Genomic DNA, 22,741 nt, shown 5'->3' on the forward strand with positions numbered 1-22,741 from the left:
CATGGTGAGTCTTAAATTTGGCACGGTACTTACAAGAATGTTATCCTAAAGCCTCCCTTTAAAACAAGTGTTGACTTTTATATTGTTTCTCATCATCATAGCAGTATATTTCTTTCATGGGAGAAAGACAAATAGATTAGACTTAATTAAACCCCTGATTTCCCCTGACATCATTGTTTTAAGATGATAGAACTCAGCAGCTTAAACTGGGAGATAAACGTAATACAAACATTACGATACAAACTTGTTTACGTGTTTCTGGGTAACAGGAAAAGCTGTGGATCTAGTAAATGTCCTTATAGCTAAGCCTGAACTTCTCCTTCCTAACAGGGGACATTTAAGTAGGTAATTTGGGATTAAAATATTTTCAGGGAAGAAAAATAGACATTTTTGAGGACAATTCTCTTGTATAACATCAGTTGTTTAGGCAGTACTTACCTCTCTTCAGATTCTCTAGAAAGAGTCTGAGTAATCAACAAATCAGGCCCTTAACTTTTAGACATTTTAGGTAAGTTATTGAAATAAGGCATGGTGAATTTAAACTTAAAAGTTTTAAAAAGTGCAATCTCTGATTATTAACATAGAGCCATCAGAATATTGGGAGTGAAAGTAGAGATGCATACTTTAGAAAACTAGCTTTAGCTACTTTTAGCTAATTTTTAAGCAAGTGTTCTAAAACTAGCTTTAGGAAAAGCACAGTATAAAAAACAGGATATGATTTGCAATAGTGGGAGCCTATATTTGGGCTTCTTAGCTGTACAAAATGATTTGGAGACTGAGGGGAAGATTCTTCTAGTGAAATGTAGATATTCACCATGTGAACACTTACATCTCAGCTAGTCAGTGTAGGTTCTGTCTATAATCAATGAAGAAAATAACCATTGTGTAGATAGCTTATACTGTGATTCATATAATCCTAAATTTATGTCAAAAATAGCTCAGATGACTCAATCAAAAAGTGCTGAATTCTTTCTACAGACAAGAAAGGAAACCCAATCAGATCAGATGTAGTGAGCTGGGAGAGAAGCTATCACAGAACTAAGACTCACCAAAATTTAGGCACCAATTAGGTCCAACAGCACAATCAACAAAGTTCTTTCTAACTGCTTTAAGCACCAGTAAGGTTGTAATCATTTCAGTACTGCTCAGTAAGTCTCTGTAGATGTAGAGGTGCCACATCTCAATACAGCACTCCTAAACCTAGCTAAGCATATTCCGGCAGAAATGAGATCTCCATAAAACACAGAGGGAGCCCTAATCAGGGCCATCTCTCCTTTCAGTTTCTCTCTACATTTCTAATAGGCTTGCAAAAGTATCCCAATGCTTGGCATGCTAGATGTTGCAAATAAAACTCATAGCCAACCAATTGTCTTCTGACATCAGACCTCAGATCCTGCAGTTATATGCTCAAGTCAACAGGCTGGTGTACACTGCTGCAAGATTTTTCCTTTGTGGATGTGCCTATCAGTGACATTCAGGCATCTAGCTGAGTAGTTTATTTCCAACAGATAGACTTGCTAGTTAAATGAACTGAATGTCTGCACTTTGAAAAACATATTGCTTACTACATACCTAACTGCATAATGAGGAACATATGCTTAGGAAATCAAGAGAAGTGTAGTTATCCATAAGATTTCTAAAGGCCATTGTACCTTGAATTTACTGAAACTCTAAAACTATTTTAATCTACAGTGATTTGGAAGCATAGTTTAAGACCTCCGATTAATAACTGAATTTAGAGTCAGGAAGCAAGCTCATATTAAATTTCTGATCCTTGGGAAAAGGGAAGAAACTTATGTAGCCACATCAATACAGACATTCCCACTGTTATTTAATAATCAAAAGAGCAGATGCTCAGTGGATAGCTGCAGCCCAACATCAAGAACAGGAAGTAGCTTACTAATTGCATGAGAGTAGTGATGGGTCATTAGGTGAAAATAAATGGGAATTATCTCCAAAAGACAATAGTCGCCTTTACTGACAACCCAGGTGACCTAATTGAATACAACTAAACAAGAAAATATTCTAATTACATGGAGGGAAAACAATGGAAGCACCTCATTAGTACCTTTCAAAAATGCCATGCTTAAATGGCGTAGTTACAGCTAAACATATAAGAGCTGACAAATAAATAATACTTACCAAAAAGTACTGATACAGAGAAATTAAGTCAAATTAAGTCAAAATAAATTCTAGAGGAAACTGAGTATACTTATACAAAATCAGACATGCAATGAGCATTGGATAATTCTACCTGAGCCCCAGTTGCAATTTCATCAGCAGCTTCGTTCATCACTCCCAGTGTTTGGAAAGCAAATACACAGAGCTCCCGTTCACACACAGTGGGCTAGACAGAGAAAGAAAGCTAATCGTATTTTTATTCTAGTTTGAGGTTATTGCTTTCATCATGCAATACCTACAACAAAAAGCAAACATATTTAATCTTAACTCTTTTCTCCAGATATTAACTGCAACATTAATTTCAAATAATGAATACATGCCAATAACTGAGGAAGATGCATTACAAAAGCATTTTAATAATCTGCGAAACAAGTGATTAAAAACTCAAAAGCTCTTCAGAACTTACAAAGGCTCAACCTAAGAGAAATCCAAACATTTTACAGCATATAAATTATAGCCACAGTAAACAAATGTCCTTAACACTGCTCTATCAGACTCTGAAAACTACCAACATAATTAAAATTAATGGAGAACAAATCTAGAAATTAACATGGGCACACCTTCCTCATAACTGCAAGTTTATTCTTCACAGCTTGCTGTTCTGCTAAGGAAAACACACAAAAAGATCTGCTCCAGAAGACAAAATTTTTGAAGAATCTATTTTGAAGAATACTTTTAATTTGATTTTTATCTCATTTAAAAATTTGTTTGTAAACTTCAGGTAAATGCATTATATTTTCATTGAATAAATACTTACTTGGGAAGGTCACATGCTATTTCTATAAATAAAGTGTGAACTCTCTCTCTCTCTCTTTTTTTTTTTTTTTTTTTTTTTGATATGGAAAAACTCCATATACCTCACTGCTAAACCTTTCTGTCTTTTTTTGAAATATTAAAATCACAGTGCTAACACAAAGTTTGAATAAAATATCTATTTAAACTTATGAAAACTAAGCAAGATTTGAGGGTTCTGTCTCTACAAAGAAAAAAAAAAAAGGCAGAAACAAAAAAGAACAGAGCCTTCAGTAAAGAGAATAGGCATGTCTTCATAGGCCTCCTAATTAGATACACTCTTTACAGCAATTCCATGCTTATTTATTGAAAGTTAATTAGCAGTTGAACATTTTAAACACTCAAGTAATGAATTATACAAAGTAAATTGTTATAAGCATTCAAAATGAATAAACAGTACAAGAGTGGAAAATAAATTAAAATCTTCCTTATAATTGATCCCAACAATGGAAACTTTAACTACAGTGCCGAAAATAGTCAAAAATATGTATTTTTGGTTACTATTTCCTTGAGTTCACAGTATTAAACCCCAACTCAGAAATTTAAAGCTATCTTTGCTAGGTACCACTGAACAACTGAAAATTCTGAGTCTAGCTACCATGATAATCTCTACAGAATTTGTTACTTTATGCTTTGAAGTTCAAGGTAATGTCTCTAGAAAGTCCTGGCAAGAAATGAAAAATCTATCAAACACACAAAGCAAACAAAATTTTGAATTCTGTTTCAGGAAAGAGCTTTACTGGTAATAAGTATAATGCTGTATTTGCAGTCACTAGTTTCATAGCCCTTCAAATATGCCTTCTTCGGTTTCAAAGATTCCAGACTTCAATAAACATCAGAAATCTACTGCACTGACATATTCTCACATCAGTTGCTTTACAAGAGCTATCATCTTTCAAGTCTAATAGAGTGTCACCATTTGATTTATCTTATCTGCTACGTTACATTGCGTTAGGCAGCAGACGAAGCCTAACATGATCCAATTCACTGTGCCATCACACACTAGACAAAAAGTATTTATTATTGCCATTATTCTTATGCTTTCACATCAAGAAGGTGGTTGAACCATTTACTTAAGTAATTGTGGAAGCATGGTAGCACTACTAGTTTGACTTTCACAGTCAACAGCATACACAGACTCGCTTTCATCCCAGAGCAAAGGAATGGAGAAATAATTCAGCATGGCTAAATTTAGCGATGTTTGCCATAAAAAAGCATTAGAAAATATTTATTCTTGTCATTTTGTTTATAAACTCAGCAAAATAAGTTACTCTGAGACTTAAAGATGGCAAACGGAATACAGAATTTGTCTTTTCTGGTTTTTCTTTTTTTCCCTTGTTTTATGATGCCAGAAACATTTGAGTATCTAGAAAGGGAAATTTAGTAAAGGGATCATTGCATTTATGTTTGACATCTGAAAGGACTTTTTCTCTCAGACAGATATTGAGGCTAAGATCTTAAAGCTGGAGAACTGTAGGTATGAGGAGAAGCAAGACACCAAATGTTGACCTCTGAAGAGGAACAGACATTACAGTTAGGAATTACAAAATTCTTCTGATTTTATGCATTTTATGAACTTCTTTGCCTAATGAATAATTAAGAAATGGAAAGAACGAAGAATTACTACATTTCCAGGATACCCAAAAATCTGGTGTTATTTCTTTCTATGTTCAGATAATACATCTAAAATACCTCCAGACAGAACACGAAACCATCCAAGAACAGCCACTAAAATCTCACATGCTAAATTCTTAATACACTATAAAAATCAGAGGAACTGTTATGCTAACTTTATCTGATCTCCTTCAAAACAGGAGAAACAACTTTTCCCAATGTTTTTTTTTCTTTTTTTTTTTTTTTTTTAATTCAAATCAATTTCTATGTAAGCAGTAACATATATTTCAGGAATTCACCACTTTGCTACACAGAATTCAAGTAAATAATACAGTACACAACATTCCCCCAAAATTTACTCCAATTCCTAATCTTGCAATTAAAAAAAGGGAGATATATCTAATCTGAATTAGTCTTCCTTCACTTACTACTTCTTTGAAGCATTTCCATGGTAGGTTCCATCTAAGTTCTGAAATCACAAAATTCCTGTTTGAAATGGCAATGGTTAAAGAAAAAAACGTGAAAAGAACCACATAAAAATTATACAATATACAGTATCTGCATTTCACTTGCTCTTTTCTGTTAAAAACTGGGAGAAATAAAATAGTTTTGCATTCGATGAAAACACCTGGGCTCTGTCAATATAATAGGGAAAAATACCCAAATCCTATAGCAACATGGATGCTTCAATAACCTGCTTCATCTTTCTACTCCAATATATCTTTAGAAGACAAAGCTTAAAGAAAATCACAAGGTTTTTGGCAAAGCTGTGGGGTGGGATTCAAGGTAACCCTCATGCTGCTACTCCTGTTCTTGCATGCTGTAAGTGTGTTTCCCGTTACAGTGTCCACAGGTCTCTTTTCTTATAACAGGATGTGTGAGCCCTTGGGAGAGGAACAGTCTTTTGTTCCAACTTCACACCATCAATATGAGAAATGCCCCTATCCATAGTAAACAAACAAGAGCAACAACAGTCACACATTTATAAGTGTTACATTGTTCCAATGTCATTTTTGGATACTCTTGATTTAAGATCATTAAATATTCAGTAAGCTGACTTTTCTAAGAACTTTCATGCATAGACACATTCAACTGATGCAGGCCCATATCCACAAAGATACATAAATATTTCACTTGCATCAGATCCCATCAGTTTCCATTGTTTTCAAAGGGAAAATACATGCCTAAATATGAGTTTGAGCTTGGATCTTATCTATTAGACAGTGAGGTCTCAAGGACATGCAAAATTTTACAGATTACAACTGAAACTTTGAATGGCAGCCTGAACTGAGTAGTTGTGTGACTTTGTTCTCCACTATCTGAAGAGTGGGGCTGTAACTCCCATTTCTCAAAAAACACCAGTGGTCTCATATATACTTCATTTTTAACTAGAAGGCAGAAAGTAAATGTAAGGCTGTTGGCTTCCACAAAACTGTTAGCTAAGTGAAGATCATTGGTGCTGAAATATGATTTAGAAGGATAATTATTCCACTGGGGAAAAGCCAGAAGAAAGTAAGAGCTGGGCGGCCAACAGGCTGAGACTGCAAATGTTCAAAAGCAGAAGGCACTGATGAAGCAGAAGGCATTTTTTGAACAGAATAAGGTTTTCTGAGTATTCCTTTAGCACTCCCATTTTTTGCATGCTCAGTAGCACTCATCCACAGCTGTTGCAAAGAAAAAGGACTCAGATTTCCTACATGAGACAAAGCAAGTTATCACTTCTTACAGCAGTGTCTGTGAATAGCACATAGGCAAACCATCAAAATGCTATGACATATTTTGGCTTCTGGACTCATGCATTACTTAAAATATTTTCCAGACATTCTTTCAATTAATTAGTTGAAACTTTCATAGCCAATCTTGATCTATCTTGCTATTTTACAACGCGTGGTGCAGCTGTGCTCAGAAAAGCAATGTGCCACCCTCTCACGTACCCTGTGGGACACCACACAGACAATAATGAGGTTGCAGAATGACTGACACACCTAAAAACCTTTTGATCTACTAGGAAAAACTCAGAGAAGGCTCACAGTCAGAGTTACAGCAAATGTCACAAATGGTAAAGGTGAAACTATTAGCGACCATCTCACTCCTAATGAAAGGCCCTGGCAGTGGAGATACATCTTCAAATCTATGTTCTATTTTCAACTTTCAGCCATGGTAGTATTAGGTTTTCAACAGGAGGAACTTTTTCTAGTCAGTGCCTGTGCTAGAAAGATGAGGATCCAATGCTGCAGCAACAAGATTCAAAATGAGGATAGATAGATGCAGAGAGGAAGAGAGAGAGGGAAAAAGCAAAGCAGACAGATAAGGAAGGAAGGAAAAAAGGAAGGAAGGAAAGAAAGAAGAGAGAAAAAATAGGAAGGTTAAGGTTTCTTTTGCAAGAGAGCTTTCATATTTTCCAGGTTTATTTCATAGTTTGTGTAAAGTATGGATTTTCAGATATGCATCTCATTTATATTTGTAAGAGAAGACAAAATAAGATTGGTTTCTAATTCTGTACTATGTGAGTCCATGTTACATAAAGATCAATTATGTTAGGACCAATAAGTATAACATCACCACATCTGAAACAGAATCCAGAGCTGTTCGAAAGGCTCTCTTTGGATCTTCATAGCTTACCTCTGTTAGCCATGATTTCAGGCAAATTAACAAACACTCCAGAAACCTCAATTCTGTCGACAATCTGACATATGAGTGTCAAAACAGTAACTGGAATACAGGCACTACAGAGGTGTTTTTATACTTTCTACGAATGCTATATAAACACTTTATGTAAATTCTCATTCTCTGAAAAAAGTCTAGAATAAGGCACATTCATGAGTTTAAGACTTTTATGTTTCCCAGAATGCTCAATTCAACTCAAAATTGATAAAACTTTTTTTTTTTTTTTTTTAAAAAAGTATTGTAATGTGTATTGAAGAAAACACTCCACAGAATTACACTTTAAGAGTCCAATCTGTATGATTTCTGGACTTAATTACATCATTACTGAAACTATCCAGAATTATCATTAACTAAACATAAGGTTCATCAGGCTTCAGAATTCAAGCAATTTTTCATTATTACTGATCAAAACTATTTTGAAAGGCAAATTAAATGCACATCTGCCTACTCTGCCATGGTATATACTTCCTTGTGTCTACTACTAGCCCATGGTGGATTAAAAACTTACGCTTTGTTAAAATTAAAAATCAGAATTATGTTTTAATAATTTGTATTTAGACATTTTTTCTTTATATTAAAATATATTTCAAAATAAACATTCAAAATTAAATAATTATGGCACTGTATAGTATCTCATAAATTTACTCTGATTTAGGAATTGCTTTAAAAATAAATAATTACTAAGAAGTACATCTTTGTCCTGAAGTTTCAAAAGAAGTCAAACCACTGACACAGTAAATGCCTAGAATCTGAAATTGAGTTTATTTTTGAACTACTGAATGAACTTTTGATAGCTGTTTCTGTAGGTGCTGAGAGAATAGTGAAAATATTTCCTGTATCTGCATTCTTTCTGCATTCTTTGACAATTCAGACTTTTTTTTTTTTTCCTCCTTCTCAGGTGTGTAAATAGATGGCAAATAAACACGCATTACAGAGCGCTAGCTGGGCAAGGTGAGCTCTGACAACGTCTTGGCTCCAGGACAGTCATCTTGCTCTCCCAGTGAACAATAAAATGATTGAAGTCCATTCCACTAAAGTACTAGTTGTAACTGGAGACAACTTTTTCATTAAAAAAAAAAAAAAAAAAAAGCAGATTATACTGTGCATTGATGATAAGAAAGATCATGGTGCAATTCTGCAAGAAAGAAAACTTAACTCCAGCAATTTGGCTAAACTCCAGTCTGGCTAAATATATTTGCACAGCTATACTTTTCTCCATAGTTCAATGACTTTTATTTTACTCAGAAACCACCCATTCCTAAATGGTGCACTGTTTCTGCAACATCAATGTTACTGTGTGTGTTTGGTGGTTAAGAAACATATATTCAAAGGCCAGAGAAATCCAAGACCTATTCAAGTCAACAGGAATTCAATGAGGCCAAAATTTCTCCCATAATGACTAAATCATAACTAAGCACTGCGGTATGGAAAACATTCTAAAAATGTAAAGTTGCTAACATAAGTACAGATATATCAGAATTCCCAGACTATGCTTAGTTTTAGAGCTAAATACAAACAACAGGCATTTCAAGTATTGTTTCAAAGTATTTTACCATTCATATTTTATGGGCAAAAGTTTAAACAGCAGAGAAAGCCATACTAGAGTGCATATTTCAAAGAAAATAGCTTCTATATTTAGTTTTGCTGATTTTTTTACTGCTTATTTCCTGCTTTGTTCTAAAAAGGCCTTACTCTAAGATTTCAACACAAGATGGCACTCTAAAGAGATTTCGTGACTAGAAGAAAATTTATCGATACCCTGAGGTACGTTTTTGTTTATCATCTTATTTTGGGAATTTTTGCTTTGTGTAATTGTCTCACAGGTTTTTAAAATCCGTAAAACAATGCTGTTTTACCAATGGCTGTAGTATTGGTGAATGAGAAATTCAGGAAGGCACGCAGACAATAAGATAAACATTAGTTACACATTTTAAATTATACTGTGTAAGAGTTGAATATGATAATATATTTTCATTATCCATTTTTAATCATATCCTTAAACATAATAACCACTTTTGCTAATACCTCTTCATCTCATTATATCTAAATGTTTGTAATAAAAATACTATTATCACATGCTGAATCCTAAAACAAGATCTCTCTACAGTACTGTCAGCAAAACTGTTGCATTATTAAAATATTTAGTCCTTAGAATATTATTACAGCTCTAGAGTAACAACAATAATTTCAGATGATGTTCGAAAAATGTTAATAGCTAAATATTAATAGCTTTTTAATACAGAAGCAAACAAGGATGACATTTCTTTACTATGTTATTACATCTGTTCTGTAAAATACATTTAGCTAGAGGAACCAAATCATAGAACTAGGAAGGACCTTTGGAGGTCAGTGAGTTCCTCTTGTTCCCTAAGGCAGTACCAGCTTTATCTAACAGTAGCTAAATCTGTACTTCATTCACACATCTTTATACTTTACCCAGAAAGAGCTCTCTCTCTCATGCTGCAGACAGGAGAGGGGTAAGGATGTTACATGTCAGCAGCCTCCTCACCGTCAGTATTTCTAGCATTGCCAGGACTAATTTACTCAGGCATCACCTTTTCTAGACCAAATCTTACATGGAAAACCACAAGAGGACACCTTTCCTCTTACCCTGCCCTCACTTGGTAGCTCTTCTAGATTACAGATTACATAGGGCAAGGATTAAAATACCTATTCTGCCTTTTGCAACACCACTGACTAGTTACAGAAAACCTATTAACAGGAACAGGCTTCTGAGTTTTTTTTATACATCTCTAAGTTCTGTAATTTTCCTGTCAAATCTTCTGCCCTCTCTGTGTCATTTGCCCCATCATCCATTGGGTAATTTGAAGCTGACTGCCAAGCACATGGCAGGTGGAGTCTTTGTCACTTTTTTTTTTTTTTTTTTTTTTTTTGACTCTAAAAAGTTTTCCAAGTGGTTCAGACAAAGTGGCTACAGCTTGACAGTGTAAAAATTAATTTTGCAGACATCCTTGGCGACAGCAGTAAAAGCTTACTGTATTTTATAGGCATATTACTTGCAACGCCTATTACCACTACTAGAAGCACCTGGAGTGGTAACTTTCAACAGCCCAAGGGAAAAAGTGAAAAACTTAAGCCAAAAAAGCTATCTTCACTTCATAAACAATACAACAAAGCCACCAACTTTCATGAGATTTAGGAATTCTTGGGGGATTAATTCTCGGGGAGAGGGGAGGGGAAGCTGACATTTAGCTCTATTCCTGAGTCCAAAGAGACCTTACTTCACCTGAAGAATTGCAATCTAAGTGTATTATTTTCCTGTCTCTGTGCTTGTCAGGAGTTAAAGGACAAGCTTGAACTTGAAATGTTTTCAATACTTGGTAAGCGAAAAAAGTTTTTCCTTACAGAAGGTAAGCATTCATGAAAAGAGAGTTCCTGATCCAAGACTCACTCTTACTCTCAGGAGTAAGGACAAATAAGCAGCAGACTTTAGAACGGCGGGGGGAAAAAAAAGAGATCTTTTTAACAAGTGGAAAGGACTTGACTTATAATATTGTAAACAAAATGTGTAACAATGTGAAATATATGAACTAGAAGATCCAGTTTCTGTTTAAGACAGAACCAATACGTTAAAGTTCCCAACTTCTGTGATTCTAAGACTGCACTCTCCCTTCAGGCTCTTTACTGTAAAAGCTATACAAAGACGTACTAAAAGACAGTTCCTGTCTTGGAGTTTATTTGTCTCCTAAACCACAACAAATAAATAAATAAGGAAACAGGAATAGAATACACTGCACAAAAAAGCTGAGAAAACTGTATTCCTTTATTGCAGGCGAGTCGAAGAATTTCAATGGTGCTATGGTAGACTGACATAATGCCTACCTTGATCGACTCAGGTGAAATTACCTCTCGCTCCGACACTGCTTTCTACAAAATTTCAAGTACATAAGCTTACAAAATGCTCTAAAAGGCAATAGACAAAACAAGCTCCAGGTTCAGCTGCTTTTCACTTGCCACATTCACCTCAGTACTTTGGAATGGATGTTGCGTAAGTGGTTAAGATTTCCTAACTTTACTTGTAAGATTTAGTCTAACATGCAGCTTTGACAGAAATCAAGATTATCCATTTAAATATTTTAACATCACATATGTAAATGAGATATTAACTGCTTGAAAAATGTCACAAAAATTCCAAAATACGTTTTTGAAACAAATTTACTAAAGAAGATCTAGCCATTGCTTTACGAGCAAATAATAGTCTATGTCTCACTGATCTAAGCAACTTTTCCACTGAGAACTGATTCAAGCCACTGACATGAGACACTGTGTAAAGATTCACACGAGCAGAGCCTTATTGTTCTCAGCATGGTTACAGGAGCTGACCTTTCTGTCTCTCCTCAGCACAAAACCACCTCTGGCCTTGTCCTTCCCGCTGTTAACCAAAGCTGAGCAAAGAGCTCAGGCACGGGCCAATTATGGAGCTTCTAAAAGCTGTGCAACGCAGGTCGGCTTTCAGGAGATGCAGCCCATTTCTCTAGGATTCTTTATCCGAGAAGAAAAGAGTGGTTTGGATGCAGCAGCTGCAGCCCCAGCCCTTGCTAATTATTTCAAGGCTCTGTCTCAATCTCTTTATGAAGAGTGAAGTATTTAGCATTCACATCAAATTGCTAGGCTCAATGTCAGGAAGAGCTGCATGAAATAGTGTGGCCTATGCTATTTAAGAGGTCAAGTAATTTTTTTTTCTTCTGAATATCCATGTATTCATTGCTTTCCCTGTGCTTTCCAGAAACAGTGCTAATCATGCCATGCAGTGATTTTAGCAAATTTTCAGTTTTCTGTGGCTTTCTGTAGAAGTGTGTATTTCTATACAACTGGTTTAATATTTATAGCACTTTGAACGCTCTAAGCATTAGACCTAATAAGTGCTAATAAGCATAGATTTCACTGTGCTCTTAAAATAAATACTAAAGAAATCTGCTGTGACAAGAGATTACATTTACCCTCATCTCATATGAAAAGGGTATGAATACCTACAGGAAAGAACTGCCCACTTTCCTGACTTTTTAAAATGGAGAAAACAGAATGAAGAGGTGATACTCCTTCAGGAAGGGTTATTGTACTTTTCTAATACTTTTCTTTCCTCTAAGAACTTTTTTCCTTCCCTTCATAGTAATCACAGCAGTGCAGCGCCCTGTGAAAGCACTATGTAGTGAGTAATTTGGAGTTACCCAACTACTTAACATGCATTTGTCTTGGCACATACATATGGAGAACATGCAGGGAAAGTATCTGTAATTCTGTTCTTCTACATGTCAGGAAACTCTTGGAGCTTGAAAGAGAATTGGTTGGTTGTCCTTAGGATCCATACTTTGCTCCACAAAGAAACTTCCAAGAGAAATCTCACATTTTCCCCTTTATCTATCTTCACTAAAGTCACTAAAATAGCTTAACAACATCTAAAGATTCCTCTGTGTGGCAAGATCCCTGAACTGTCAGGGAATATTTGCATAATTAGATTAGCACTGTAGTCTCTGGAGTAAGACAGGCTTTCACCGTAAGAGCATAAAACCAAACTTACACAATTGTTCCACACGGCTGTTCTACAGCAGACATCTTCCACACAATGGTGTGTCTGCCATACGGATCTAGTGACTAGATTAAGCAATACAAAAAGAAATACCTTGCTATTATCAAGTTGTTCCTATTTAAGGGGAAAAAAGATGTCGAGATTAATAAATAAATAAACTGAAAGATACTAAAACCAGACTAATCCTCCCCAAAAGGTTATCTAGGGATAACAGTAATAATATTGAGAAGAAAGTTAGTACTGAGAGAGTGAGATTGAAAGACACTGTTACTAAGAGAAAAACACAGCCTGCAGAACAAATTTGCAGAAAGGTAAAGTTTCACATGGTATCTTCAGCTGTCCTGAGAACAAGACATCAAAACTGTGCAAGTCATTAATAAGTGGCCCAAGAAATTACACCAAGGTACGTGATTGTTAAGTATCATTTAAAGTACTAAAATAATGTATTTTTTGTGTGATGGTAATTGTAAAGTTTTTTAAGCTGCATTTCAAGACAATTAACTAAGCTACATTTCCATTCAGGAAAGGTGTCAGGCTGACAGGTGAGGGCTGCAGAATCAAATTCTTTACTAGCATCAGTGATTATTGCTGCCTCGTAATTGAATAAAACTTCATTAGACAGCAGAAAATCAAGTCTAAATACATTTAAAGATAACTTCTTAAGTAATAACTATGCTATACTTTTATAAATTCATATGCCTTCTTTTTCATTAAGTAGTAGAAGGGAATTTTATCACTTAGGTACATGCTCCTCTGCACACATGATCCTCTCTCTGTGCATGTGTGTGATGGAACTATTCTTTGAAAGGAAGGGAATGGTTAAATATCCACAGCTATTTAGTTGGTGTCATCTTTTGTGATAAAACCAACTATAGAGCATATCTAAGCAATGTTTTTGAGATACAGATATCTCTTGAAAACGAGGTCAAGTCACAGAATTTAAAAATTCAAACAGGCAACAGCAAGATTGTGATAGTTACAAAATTCAATGAAGTTACTGCGCTATCAAAACCATGAGTACTCTAAACTCTTTATGAAGGCTAGGGATACTGTATATAGGATCTATAAGTGAAGTGAGGCTAGATCCCATGGAGCCTTACCTTAAATGAAAGCCTCCTGCACACTGCTTAATAGAGCAGTGTATTCCTGAGATTCACTGCTGCAGCAGTATCAAAGTGTTCTTTATTTGGGTCATTCTTTTTTCCATTTATATATTAATATATAAATATATATATAGAGATATAAATATATATATGCATGTTCATAGTATTGAAGCATCTAAATGAATGGAACAATCTTTCTGAAACAAGTTTAAAATTCACTACTTTGGGTTGCCCCCACAAGAGCGCTCAGAAGAACAAAGCAGTAATTGAAGAACAAAACATTAAAACCTTCCAGCAAATTCATGGTGGATTCAAACTGAGATCTTTTCTTTCTCACCCTCTGCAGAAATGCAGATTCATTAATGGCTCTATATTGCTTATTGAGTCATTCAAGCATAGAGGGCATGACGGATTTCTTCCCACTGTCTCCTTCTCTCTGGGTGATGTAAGGACACACTTTCATTTTTGCAATGCTTGCTAGGTTATGCTGTCTGCAAAGGCACTGATGAATGTGTGTGCAATGGCAAATATGTTTGCACCTTCCTCTGTTCTGAAGCACTAAACAAATTCCAAAGTGATGGCTAAAATAACTCTTCTATTCTGAAGATGTCCAAGAGAAAAGTCATATGGAGAGATCTTGATCACTATGATGGGAGAAGAATAAAAACATTTAGAAGTAAACCTGAATTAAGATTTTTAATTTAGACTCGATGACTTTCCTTGCTGTTTTCTTTTAGTAGGCGAGCATGCAAACAGGAAGAAACTCTACTGTTTGCTTTATCCAAGTCCTACGGACAATAGAAAAGACCTGGTAATTTAAATAATTATATTATCCAAGCTTTGCATATAACTCACTTGAATCTTATCTCATTTTGTCACACGTATCTTGCATAATACTGCATTCAAAGAGAAAAGATAAGAAACTGGTGCCTTTTCTGTAAGTTTCTCATCAGGATTTTGTTACTGATAAAGCTGGCAGAAAATCATGTTTTTAAAAGGCTGATGTGAACCTAAAGAGGCAAATAGCCACTTGACAGGACTTTCAAAAGTACACAGGTTTAACTGTGACTTAATTCAGTGTTTGCCAAACACATAGGTGCTTTTGAAAATCCTACTAGCAGCCCATTTGCATACTCTGCCTGCAGTCAAAGTTCCTGGCCATTGTGCCACTGAGCATCACTGGGGCTGACTATGAGGTGATTTCTGCTTTGATGCATTTCTCCTGCATTTAGTTCCATGGGAACGTCATAGATGATATCTGGCTCAACCTGTGTAGCTGATGACTTAACTGTGGACCTGATGTTTGAAAAAGGTATTGGCAGGTGAGGTATCAGACTTTTCATTCATTGGTACTTTAACATAATTTTCCATGGTTTTAATCTTAAAAGTTACTTGAGTTTCCATAGAATTCAGGATGATTCAGGATAGGTGAAACACAAAGGATTCTGAACTGTCCTCACAGTAAAACCAGGTTGAAAGTTAAGAGTTTTATTCTCCCATATACTTTTTTTCAAAAAGCTCTACTGATCCAGTAGTCCCAGGCAAAGTGTGTCTTTCATGACCAGTACTTATTCTTTTTCACTTTATGCATTCATCAACAGCATTGAGAGGGTGCAATGTTTACAATGTAGAATTCCTCATCCTCAGTTATAAGGGCATGAGAAGGGAGGAGGAGCTACACAAGTGGCCAGACCTTGGACATACTGAACCACCACAGTACCTCTGGCCTAGGATGCTGCTAGCTAGGACTCTTCACAAAGCATCTCCTTCTATTGCCTTTTTTTAAATCAAATTATGGAGAATGATTCCTTCCAGTGGCCCATGTGCAAAAGAATGGCAGCAGTATTCGTGGTGGTGTAGCACTAATACCAGTGTATCTGAGCACCTTGGTCATGGCATGATGGGAGCTCAAGGACTAAGATAACCCCTGAGCTTTCAGAAGGGCATCAGGAGGAGCTGGAAAAGCAGTCCAATGCACAGCCTTTAGTTGTCCTTATTCCATCACAACTGCTCTAACGCATTCGTGTTCAGTGAAATATATTCCTCCTTTATATTTCTATGATTATTATGCAAGCCTCCTTTCCCTCTCTCTTATTTGCATTACATTTCTTCAGATGTATAGTATGCATTACATTTTCGTATCCTAATAGAAAATTAGGATGAACCTCATCTGAAGTAATTCAATAGTTTTATAACAGGCCTATATGGTCCATTGCTATTGAAGGCATTAAAAATGCATTATTTAACCCAGCAAACATACAACTTACCCTTAGCATAGGGCCATTCTGGAACACATGGGGTTCATCACAAACTACACAGTATTCATTTAACACTGGTATCCGTTGCTCAGCAAATTCAATAGTCTAAGAACAATGAAAATGAGAATAACATCTGCTTAAAAATAATTAACAGTCAGCTCATGCTCCAGAGTGTTTTGAAAATGGGTAAGATATGACATCCTACCTGCACAAGAAAGCCACGGTCTCGTACTGGAATGCATTTTGCACCATAATTTTGCTGCAAGGAAAAAGTTCAAGTAACTTCAGTGACGGTAGATTAATTACAAGGCTTTTTGAGGACATGGTACAATATTTCTAATTTTTATGTGCAAATTTGTTAATTACACAATATTTGCATCTAAAAAAATCTCATTTGCATAAACCAGTTATCACAATCCATCTTTTTTACTGTTTGCTTGGTAAGGGTGGGTTTGTAGCATTTCTTTCTTAGTTTTTAAATCTGATGAGCTTGTATATCTCAGTATCCCAAAACTCTGGTCTCTAATAGAAACACAAATTTTTCAGCTCCAGTCTAATGAGCAGGTAATTTATTACTTCCTTCACATTTAAACTGTGCATTGTCTGTATTCTTATCTAAATACAGAATATGTGCTTAAGCTTGAATGACAAAAATAACTTCTAGAAGAATTGAAAATCTTTTTCTTTTCTATTTATCAGGAACTCAGTTCCGTGAGCTCCAAACTGACAGCTCTCTGTGCTCAGATCCCACTTACATTCCTTCTGCCTTGTTCTTTCAGTGTGCAACAACATAATTTAGAAGGTATCTTTGTTATGGGGGTCAGTAACGTACAGGACTCTATCTAGGCTGACATCTATCTCAAACAACCCTTGTTTTGTTTGAGAGTCAGACCAGCTCCATTTACAGTTTTTTGGAGTTTTTTTTATTTATAGGCTTGTTTTCTTTCATTCTTCTAACTGCTTATTTGGGAAACTTTTCACTTTTTTCTCTTGGAAGGTAACCCTGCTATTTGTATACATATATGAGACTCAAACATTTTAGCTAAGAATTTAAAACAAGTTAGGGTCTTAATTCATTGGTTACACATTCCACAGACTTCAGATTAGAGTTAGGCACCCAGATTACCTGTATATCTGGTTCCCACATGTAAAACGTGAAATGGATTCTTGATGCCCTTCCACTATATCAGTGAATTGCACGTGACCATGTATGTGATTACTTTCCCTCAAAGTAAATGCATTATAGTAATAAAATTACTAGAACTAATACAGACTTTTATAGACTGTCAAGTAGGGCCTGCATTTCTTCTGAATCAGCTGATAATATCAGCTATGAAACCACTTAGGCGACTCTTCATTATCTTATCAAAATCAACAAGACTTCTGCACTTATCTTCAGGAGGAAAAAGACTGTTATGTGAGACCTCCTCTGCTGGTTCAGAAAAAAAATGAATCTTTGCACTGATACAAGTAAAAAGTTTGTTGGCTCATCTTAAGTTAGTTTGGTTGTGCACTTTACAGGAACCAATTGCACAGCATGTATATAAATGATTTTCCAATAGTAAATCAATGCTTTTAGATTTGATGAGTATAGCTCGCAGTTTATTAAACTAGTTTGCTGTGAAACCTAATACACTCAATGTAATTCCATTATTCAAAACGTACTATTATGAATGTACGCATGTACAGCATTTCAACCAAGGATCTCAGTTTCCACAGGCTGGGAAAATTAAGGTCTTGTCAGGCTAGGAGAGTGGAAAGGACAGTCTCCTAAGTGCCTCTTCCCCAGCCTAACACAGAGAACAGACCAGCGCCTTTGAAAGAGCACAAACAGTCCTGCTCCCTTCTCTAAAGTGCAAAAGTCATCTTTTAAGAGTCAGAGATAGAAGAATTAAGTTTGAGCTCTATCTCCTAAACTTAATAATTTGCACTACTCTTGGTTTTCCCAATCATACTTGTCAGGGAAAAAAGAGAGGCAGTATGGGCCTAATTCCTTCCCTGACCTTCTTGCCACAAAGGTGTTTGAAGGTTAAACGTTTCGCAAAGCATAAATGCACGCAAAGTGAACTGAATCGTGACTACATTCCTTACAGTATGGTGATGGTCGAAGACAAAAAGCCTAAAGGGAGAAGTGACTTGGCACCCAAATGAGCCAAGAGGTGTTGCTTCCCTCATGAAGCAAACAGGAAAATCAAAAAAGACCTGTGTGACCAAGCCAATTTTGCAGCTCAGAAGCTCACACTGTCCCTCATTCCTGCAGCAAGAAAGCAGTGAAGGAAGTGCGTGACCAGACTTTCTCAGTGGCCGGCAGCTGTACATTAAGCTGTGTTCAGGGAGAGATGTAAAGTCTCCATCTTTACTTAAGAAGATTCTGGTTTTATGACCTAAATATATGTGTACAGATAGCTGTTTAAATCCACCTTTAAAAGCAGACTCCATTATTATTCACTGAATGTTAAATTCTTCCAATATCTCCACTAAGGTATGCTCTGAATATTAACGCCTTTGCATAAGAAACATAATAGCATATTTGAAAATAATGTGAGAAAAACAAGCAGAATAATAAAATTATTACGCACAGCAGCTTGTGAAGGTGATGATGAAGATGGTGTTAAGATACCAATAAGCCCTGAGGTAAGAGAGAGCCTCCTGCCCTCTGCTATGGTGGACTCCTTGAAAGGCTCCATTTTGGATGATTTAGGGGCATTGGAGTAAGTCTTGCTGAGTAACTTGTGATTCTTCAACCCATCCAATTCTTCCATTCTAAGATTACTGGAGTAAGACCTGCTTAAAAGTTTGTGGGGCTTCAAGGTGCTGTTGTGCTCACATCGAGGATCCCCTGAACACGACCTACTTAACAGCTTATGGGGCTTTAAAGTAATGCACTCCTCCTGCTTGACAGCTGCGGAGCAAGAACGGTTCAACAGTTTGTGCGATTTAATGGCCATCGTCTGCTCAGCCCTAGGGTCACTGGACAACGAGCGGCCAAAGGTTCTGTGGGATTTTGTGGCACATACATCCTCCGCCTTAACTGTGCTAGAGCAAGTCCTTCTCAGTAGCTTGTGAGTTTTGGAGATGCCATCCTGTTCCGACTTCAGTTTTGATTTATTTTTACCGCAGCCAGGTGGAGGATAACTTGGCGACCTTAAAATAAATAATGGAAAGATATAGTTGGAGCATAATCTAAAACTTGTGCAAAAAAAGCAATTAAGTCAACGTATACGCATGAATTCTTAAGTGCTGTCTGTCTTTAGGTACCTGACAAGTGATAAACCAGCCCAACATTTAAAAAAAACAGCACTTGCTTGTAGGACCAATTCCTAATACCGAATCTTACTCCAATTTATACACAACTTCTTATTGATTGAAAGGCAGCTAACGGCATACATAAAAGAAAGAGATATATTATTATAGTTCTTGATCCATGTCCCTAGATCTCTAGTCAAACCACTTATTTAGGCAGTTATTTTTTGAAAAGGAAACTGCATATTTCACACAAGATTATAATGCATTTCTCTTATCAAAAATCTATCTTTCCTATGTAATCATTATGGCACGATCCCATTAAAGTTACTGTCTTCTGGACATAGCATAACAAATTTTACATGCAGATCAAATGGAAGATACAATGAGCAATGAAACTTGCAGGCACTAACTCCAATTTAATTCAGGTGAAATAATTTTTTAACCTCACAATAATCCGAGTGTTTTGTGGAAGACAATCTGACCCCATTCTGTGCTGTTTTAGACAAGTTCTACCCCTGTAACGTTGGAAATGGGAAAGTGAGGAACCCAACTTATGAATACAGAAAATAAAGAACAAAGTTTTTGCAAAACAACATTCATACGAACTGGCATATTTCTATAACTTTCACATTTACCTTTTCTTGCAAAACAAGGACTGGTATCAGGTATGCTGAATCATTTTTCTATGCTTTATAAGTAATCCAAATCTTCAGAGTAGTTTTTGGCTTGGATCAAATAGAAAGAAACAAACCCCCAAGGGTTTGGGATCCCTGGAAGAGGCTGGCAGGTTTCCCTGAGCCGTTAGCAAGTGGCGGCAGTGGGAAATGGGAGTGGGGCATGCTGACTCACGGTTGCAGATGGCTCACGATCGCATGCGGATGGTGGATGTACGGGAGGTGGGAATAGGACTTCAGAGAGAGGGAAACGGGCCCTCGGGCTTGGGCTGAATGCTCCTGGGAGAGGGACTGCCTAGCAGCCAGCTCCAGAGGAGGAAGATTGAGCTGGCTTTTGCATGCCCCTTCTGAATAAAAACTGCATCCAAGCTACAGACTGCACATATTGTGTTGGCCAATGGTGAGTGGCAGTGTAGAGGATGGGTAAGCTTTCTGCTCAAAACCTCCTTTCCTCTTTTACCTTTGAATAGGGAAAAAGCCTTTTGTTATCTGTGACATTCCTCCCTTCTCGATGCGAATCAACTGTTTTCTCCCCTACTTTTTACACATAGAATTTAGAATGGCAAAATTCACCAAAAAGAAGAACCATTCAAAGAACATGCAATTCAAATTCACAGAAGGGGTGATCTGTCAACCCTTCAGAAGCAGGCAAATAGGCTAGAGCAGATAGTCACATTCCTGAAAGACAGAAAATCAGAGTCTGATTTTACAGAGACTTAAAATATAAGAGTAACTGGTAGCAGTCATAATGAATTTAACCTATTACAAACTATTATTTGTATGTTTTTTAATGTCTTTGGAATTTGTTCTTTGAAATTCTGTGCTTGCTTTTCAGAAGTTGTGAGCGTTCAGGTGTTCAAATAGTGGGGAGATGCGGGTACTCAGAATCTCTTCAAATCAATCTTTGGCATAGGGAACAATCTACTTTTAAAAAAATAAAAATATGTGCAGCTGTGTATGGAAAGAAGAGCTGGACAATCACAAAATTAGCAATATACATCTTGCTACCCAAATAACATTAAAATGCTACCAAGTTAGTAGAGTAACAAATACAGCCAAGTTAAGTAATATAAAAGGAATTATTTCCAGTTCTACATCAATCATGGTCGTTGCAGAGAGCACGGCACTGAAAGGTTCTGTCTTCAGATAGTCTTAGAAGCTGCAGTAGTACGTAGTTTGCTTTTGAAGTCATGCAAGGCAAGGACTGGAAACCCATAAGGTAGGATATAAATAGAATACTTCTCTATGGAGAAAAGTCAACATTTCACCTTGCGAAGTATGCTGTGGATTTTGAACAGGATCTGACGATAACAGTTTGCTTTCCTTGTCATTACCTGCGCAATGTAGAAAAGATGTGCAGAGGGGATTTCACTTTTTTGTCAGACACCTTCTTATTGTGCGTACAATTAGACTTCTCTTTGCTATTCTTCCACTGCTGTGTAACAAACGTCTGCATGATTCTGCAAAGAAAGAAAGAAAGATTTTCATATCATACCCAAGTCATGCTCATTTTAATATCAGGGCCTCTGTATTCACCACGTAGGCTATGTGATGCAACATCCTCCTTCGATAGGCAGAATTTCTCTGTGGACTGACAACTGGGTGCTTCAATTCCTCAAAAATGCTTTCTGCCTCCCTCAAAACTAATTCACATGGTACTCATATTGAGAATACGCTCTGTGTTACCAAGCGCTGCAAGACCTGTGGAAGGGGCTTTTCATGCAGCTCTAGGGACAAGCTGATTCAGAGATATAAAAACAAACATATGTGAGAATACGACTCATCAAAACGTTAATAAGACTGGATTGTATCATGAATACACGAAACAGCTGCTAACTTTTCTCTACAATTCTTCTTTTCATCCTCAGAATTCGGTGGCCTCATTATTGTGGTATATTCCACAGACCACCAGTTAGAAAGTGCAGTCCTTTATGGAGCATGGTGTTCTGAATGCATGATGCTCAAAAAGATGCCTTAACAACCTCAGCAGAAATACGAAACTCTTAGCTTAGTCTTTCTGAACTTTTGTAGCTTGCTTCCTAAATGGCAGTAAAGTGCTAGGAAACCCTGGCAAGGAGCACAAATCAACCTCTCTTCAAGGACTGTCAAAACTGAACTTAAAAAAAGCAAAAACTTTACTTTGTTTTTGGTGGAGGGTTTTTTTGTTGTTGTTTTTTTTTTTTTTTTTTTTTTTTTAAGAAAAACAAGTTCAAGATCGAAATGCTTTGATCTAGCCAACCTGACCACCTGTGAATTTTGTCATTCTTGAGATGGTTGGGGAGCTAAAATAAGTATAATATTTAAACCCAAACACACAGGTTTACACTTTTCCAGACTTACTTTTTCAGCTGATGTCCCAACCCAAATCTTTCCTTAGTAGAGATCTGAAATACATCCACAGTTGGCACTAGGGAAAAAAGAGATTTTGTTGATACAGGTACTTGCAGGAATACTCAGAATAGAGAATTCAGGACCATGTCACATATTTGAGGACCTTGTTCTAGCTGGACCTTTACCGTAGGCAGTACCATTGAAGCAGTGGTGGAAGTGGTCATGTCCTGAGTCTTTGAAGAAATAGTCATGTTTGCAATACTGGTCAACATCAGTTTTAAACATTTAATCCCCTAAAATGCATCCCTTTCCCCTGATTTTAATTAT

General features: G+C 36.5%; 1 protein-coding gene across 3 annotated transcripts in view; it reads right to left on the reverse strand.

The window, feature by feature from the left end:
• Positions 1-22,741, reverse strand: part of PARP8 (poly(ADP-ribose) polymerase family member 8) — a 133,354-nt gene that overhangs the window by 13,728 nt on the left and 96,885 nt on the right. For all 3 annotated transcript variants that reach the window (XM_062599101.1, XM_062599099.1, XM_062599100.1), the window contains 6 exons: positions 22,424-22,490; positions 21,418-21,543; positions 18,743-19,307; positions 16,369-16,422; positions 16,173-16,268; positions 2,255-2,347 (listed from right to left, as the gene is read on the reverse strand). In XM_062599101.1, coding sequence (XP_062455085.1) covers positions 2,255-2,347; positions 16,173-16,268; positions 16,369-16,422; positions 18,743-19,307; positions 21,418-21,543; positions 22,424-22,490 — 1,001 coding nt within the window. The remainder of the gene's footprint in view (positions 1-2,254; positions 2,348-16,172; positions 16,269-16,368; positions 16,423-18,742; positions 19,308-21,417; positions 21,544-22,423; positions 22,491-22,741) is intronic.

Source organism: Rhea pennata, chromosome Z, assembly GCF_028389875.1.
Source record: "Rhea pennata isolate bPtePen1 chromosome Z, bPtePen1.pri, whole genome shotgun sequence".
NCBI lineage: Eukaryota > Metazoa > Chordata > Aves > Rheiformes > Rheidae > Rhea > Rhea pennata.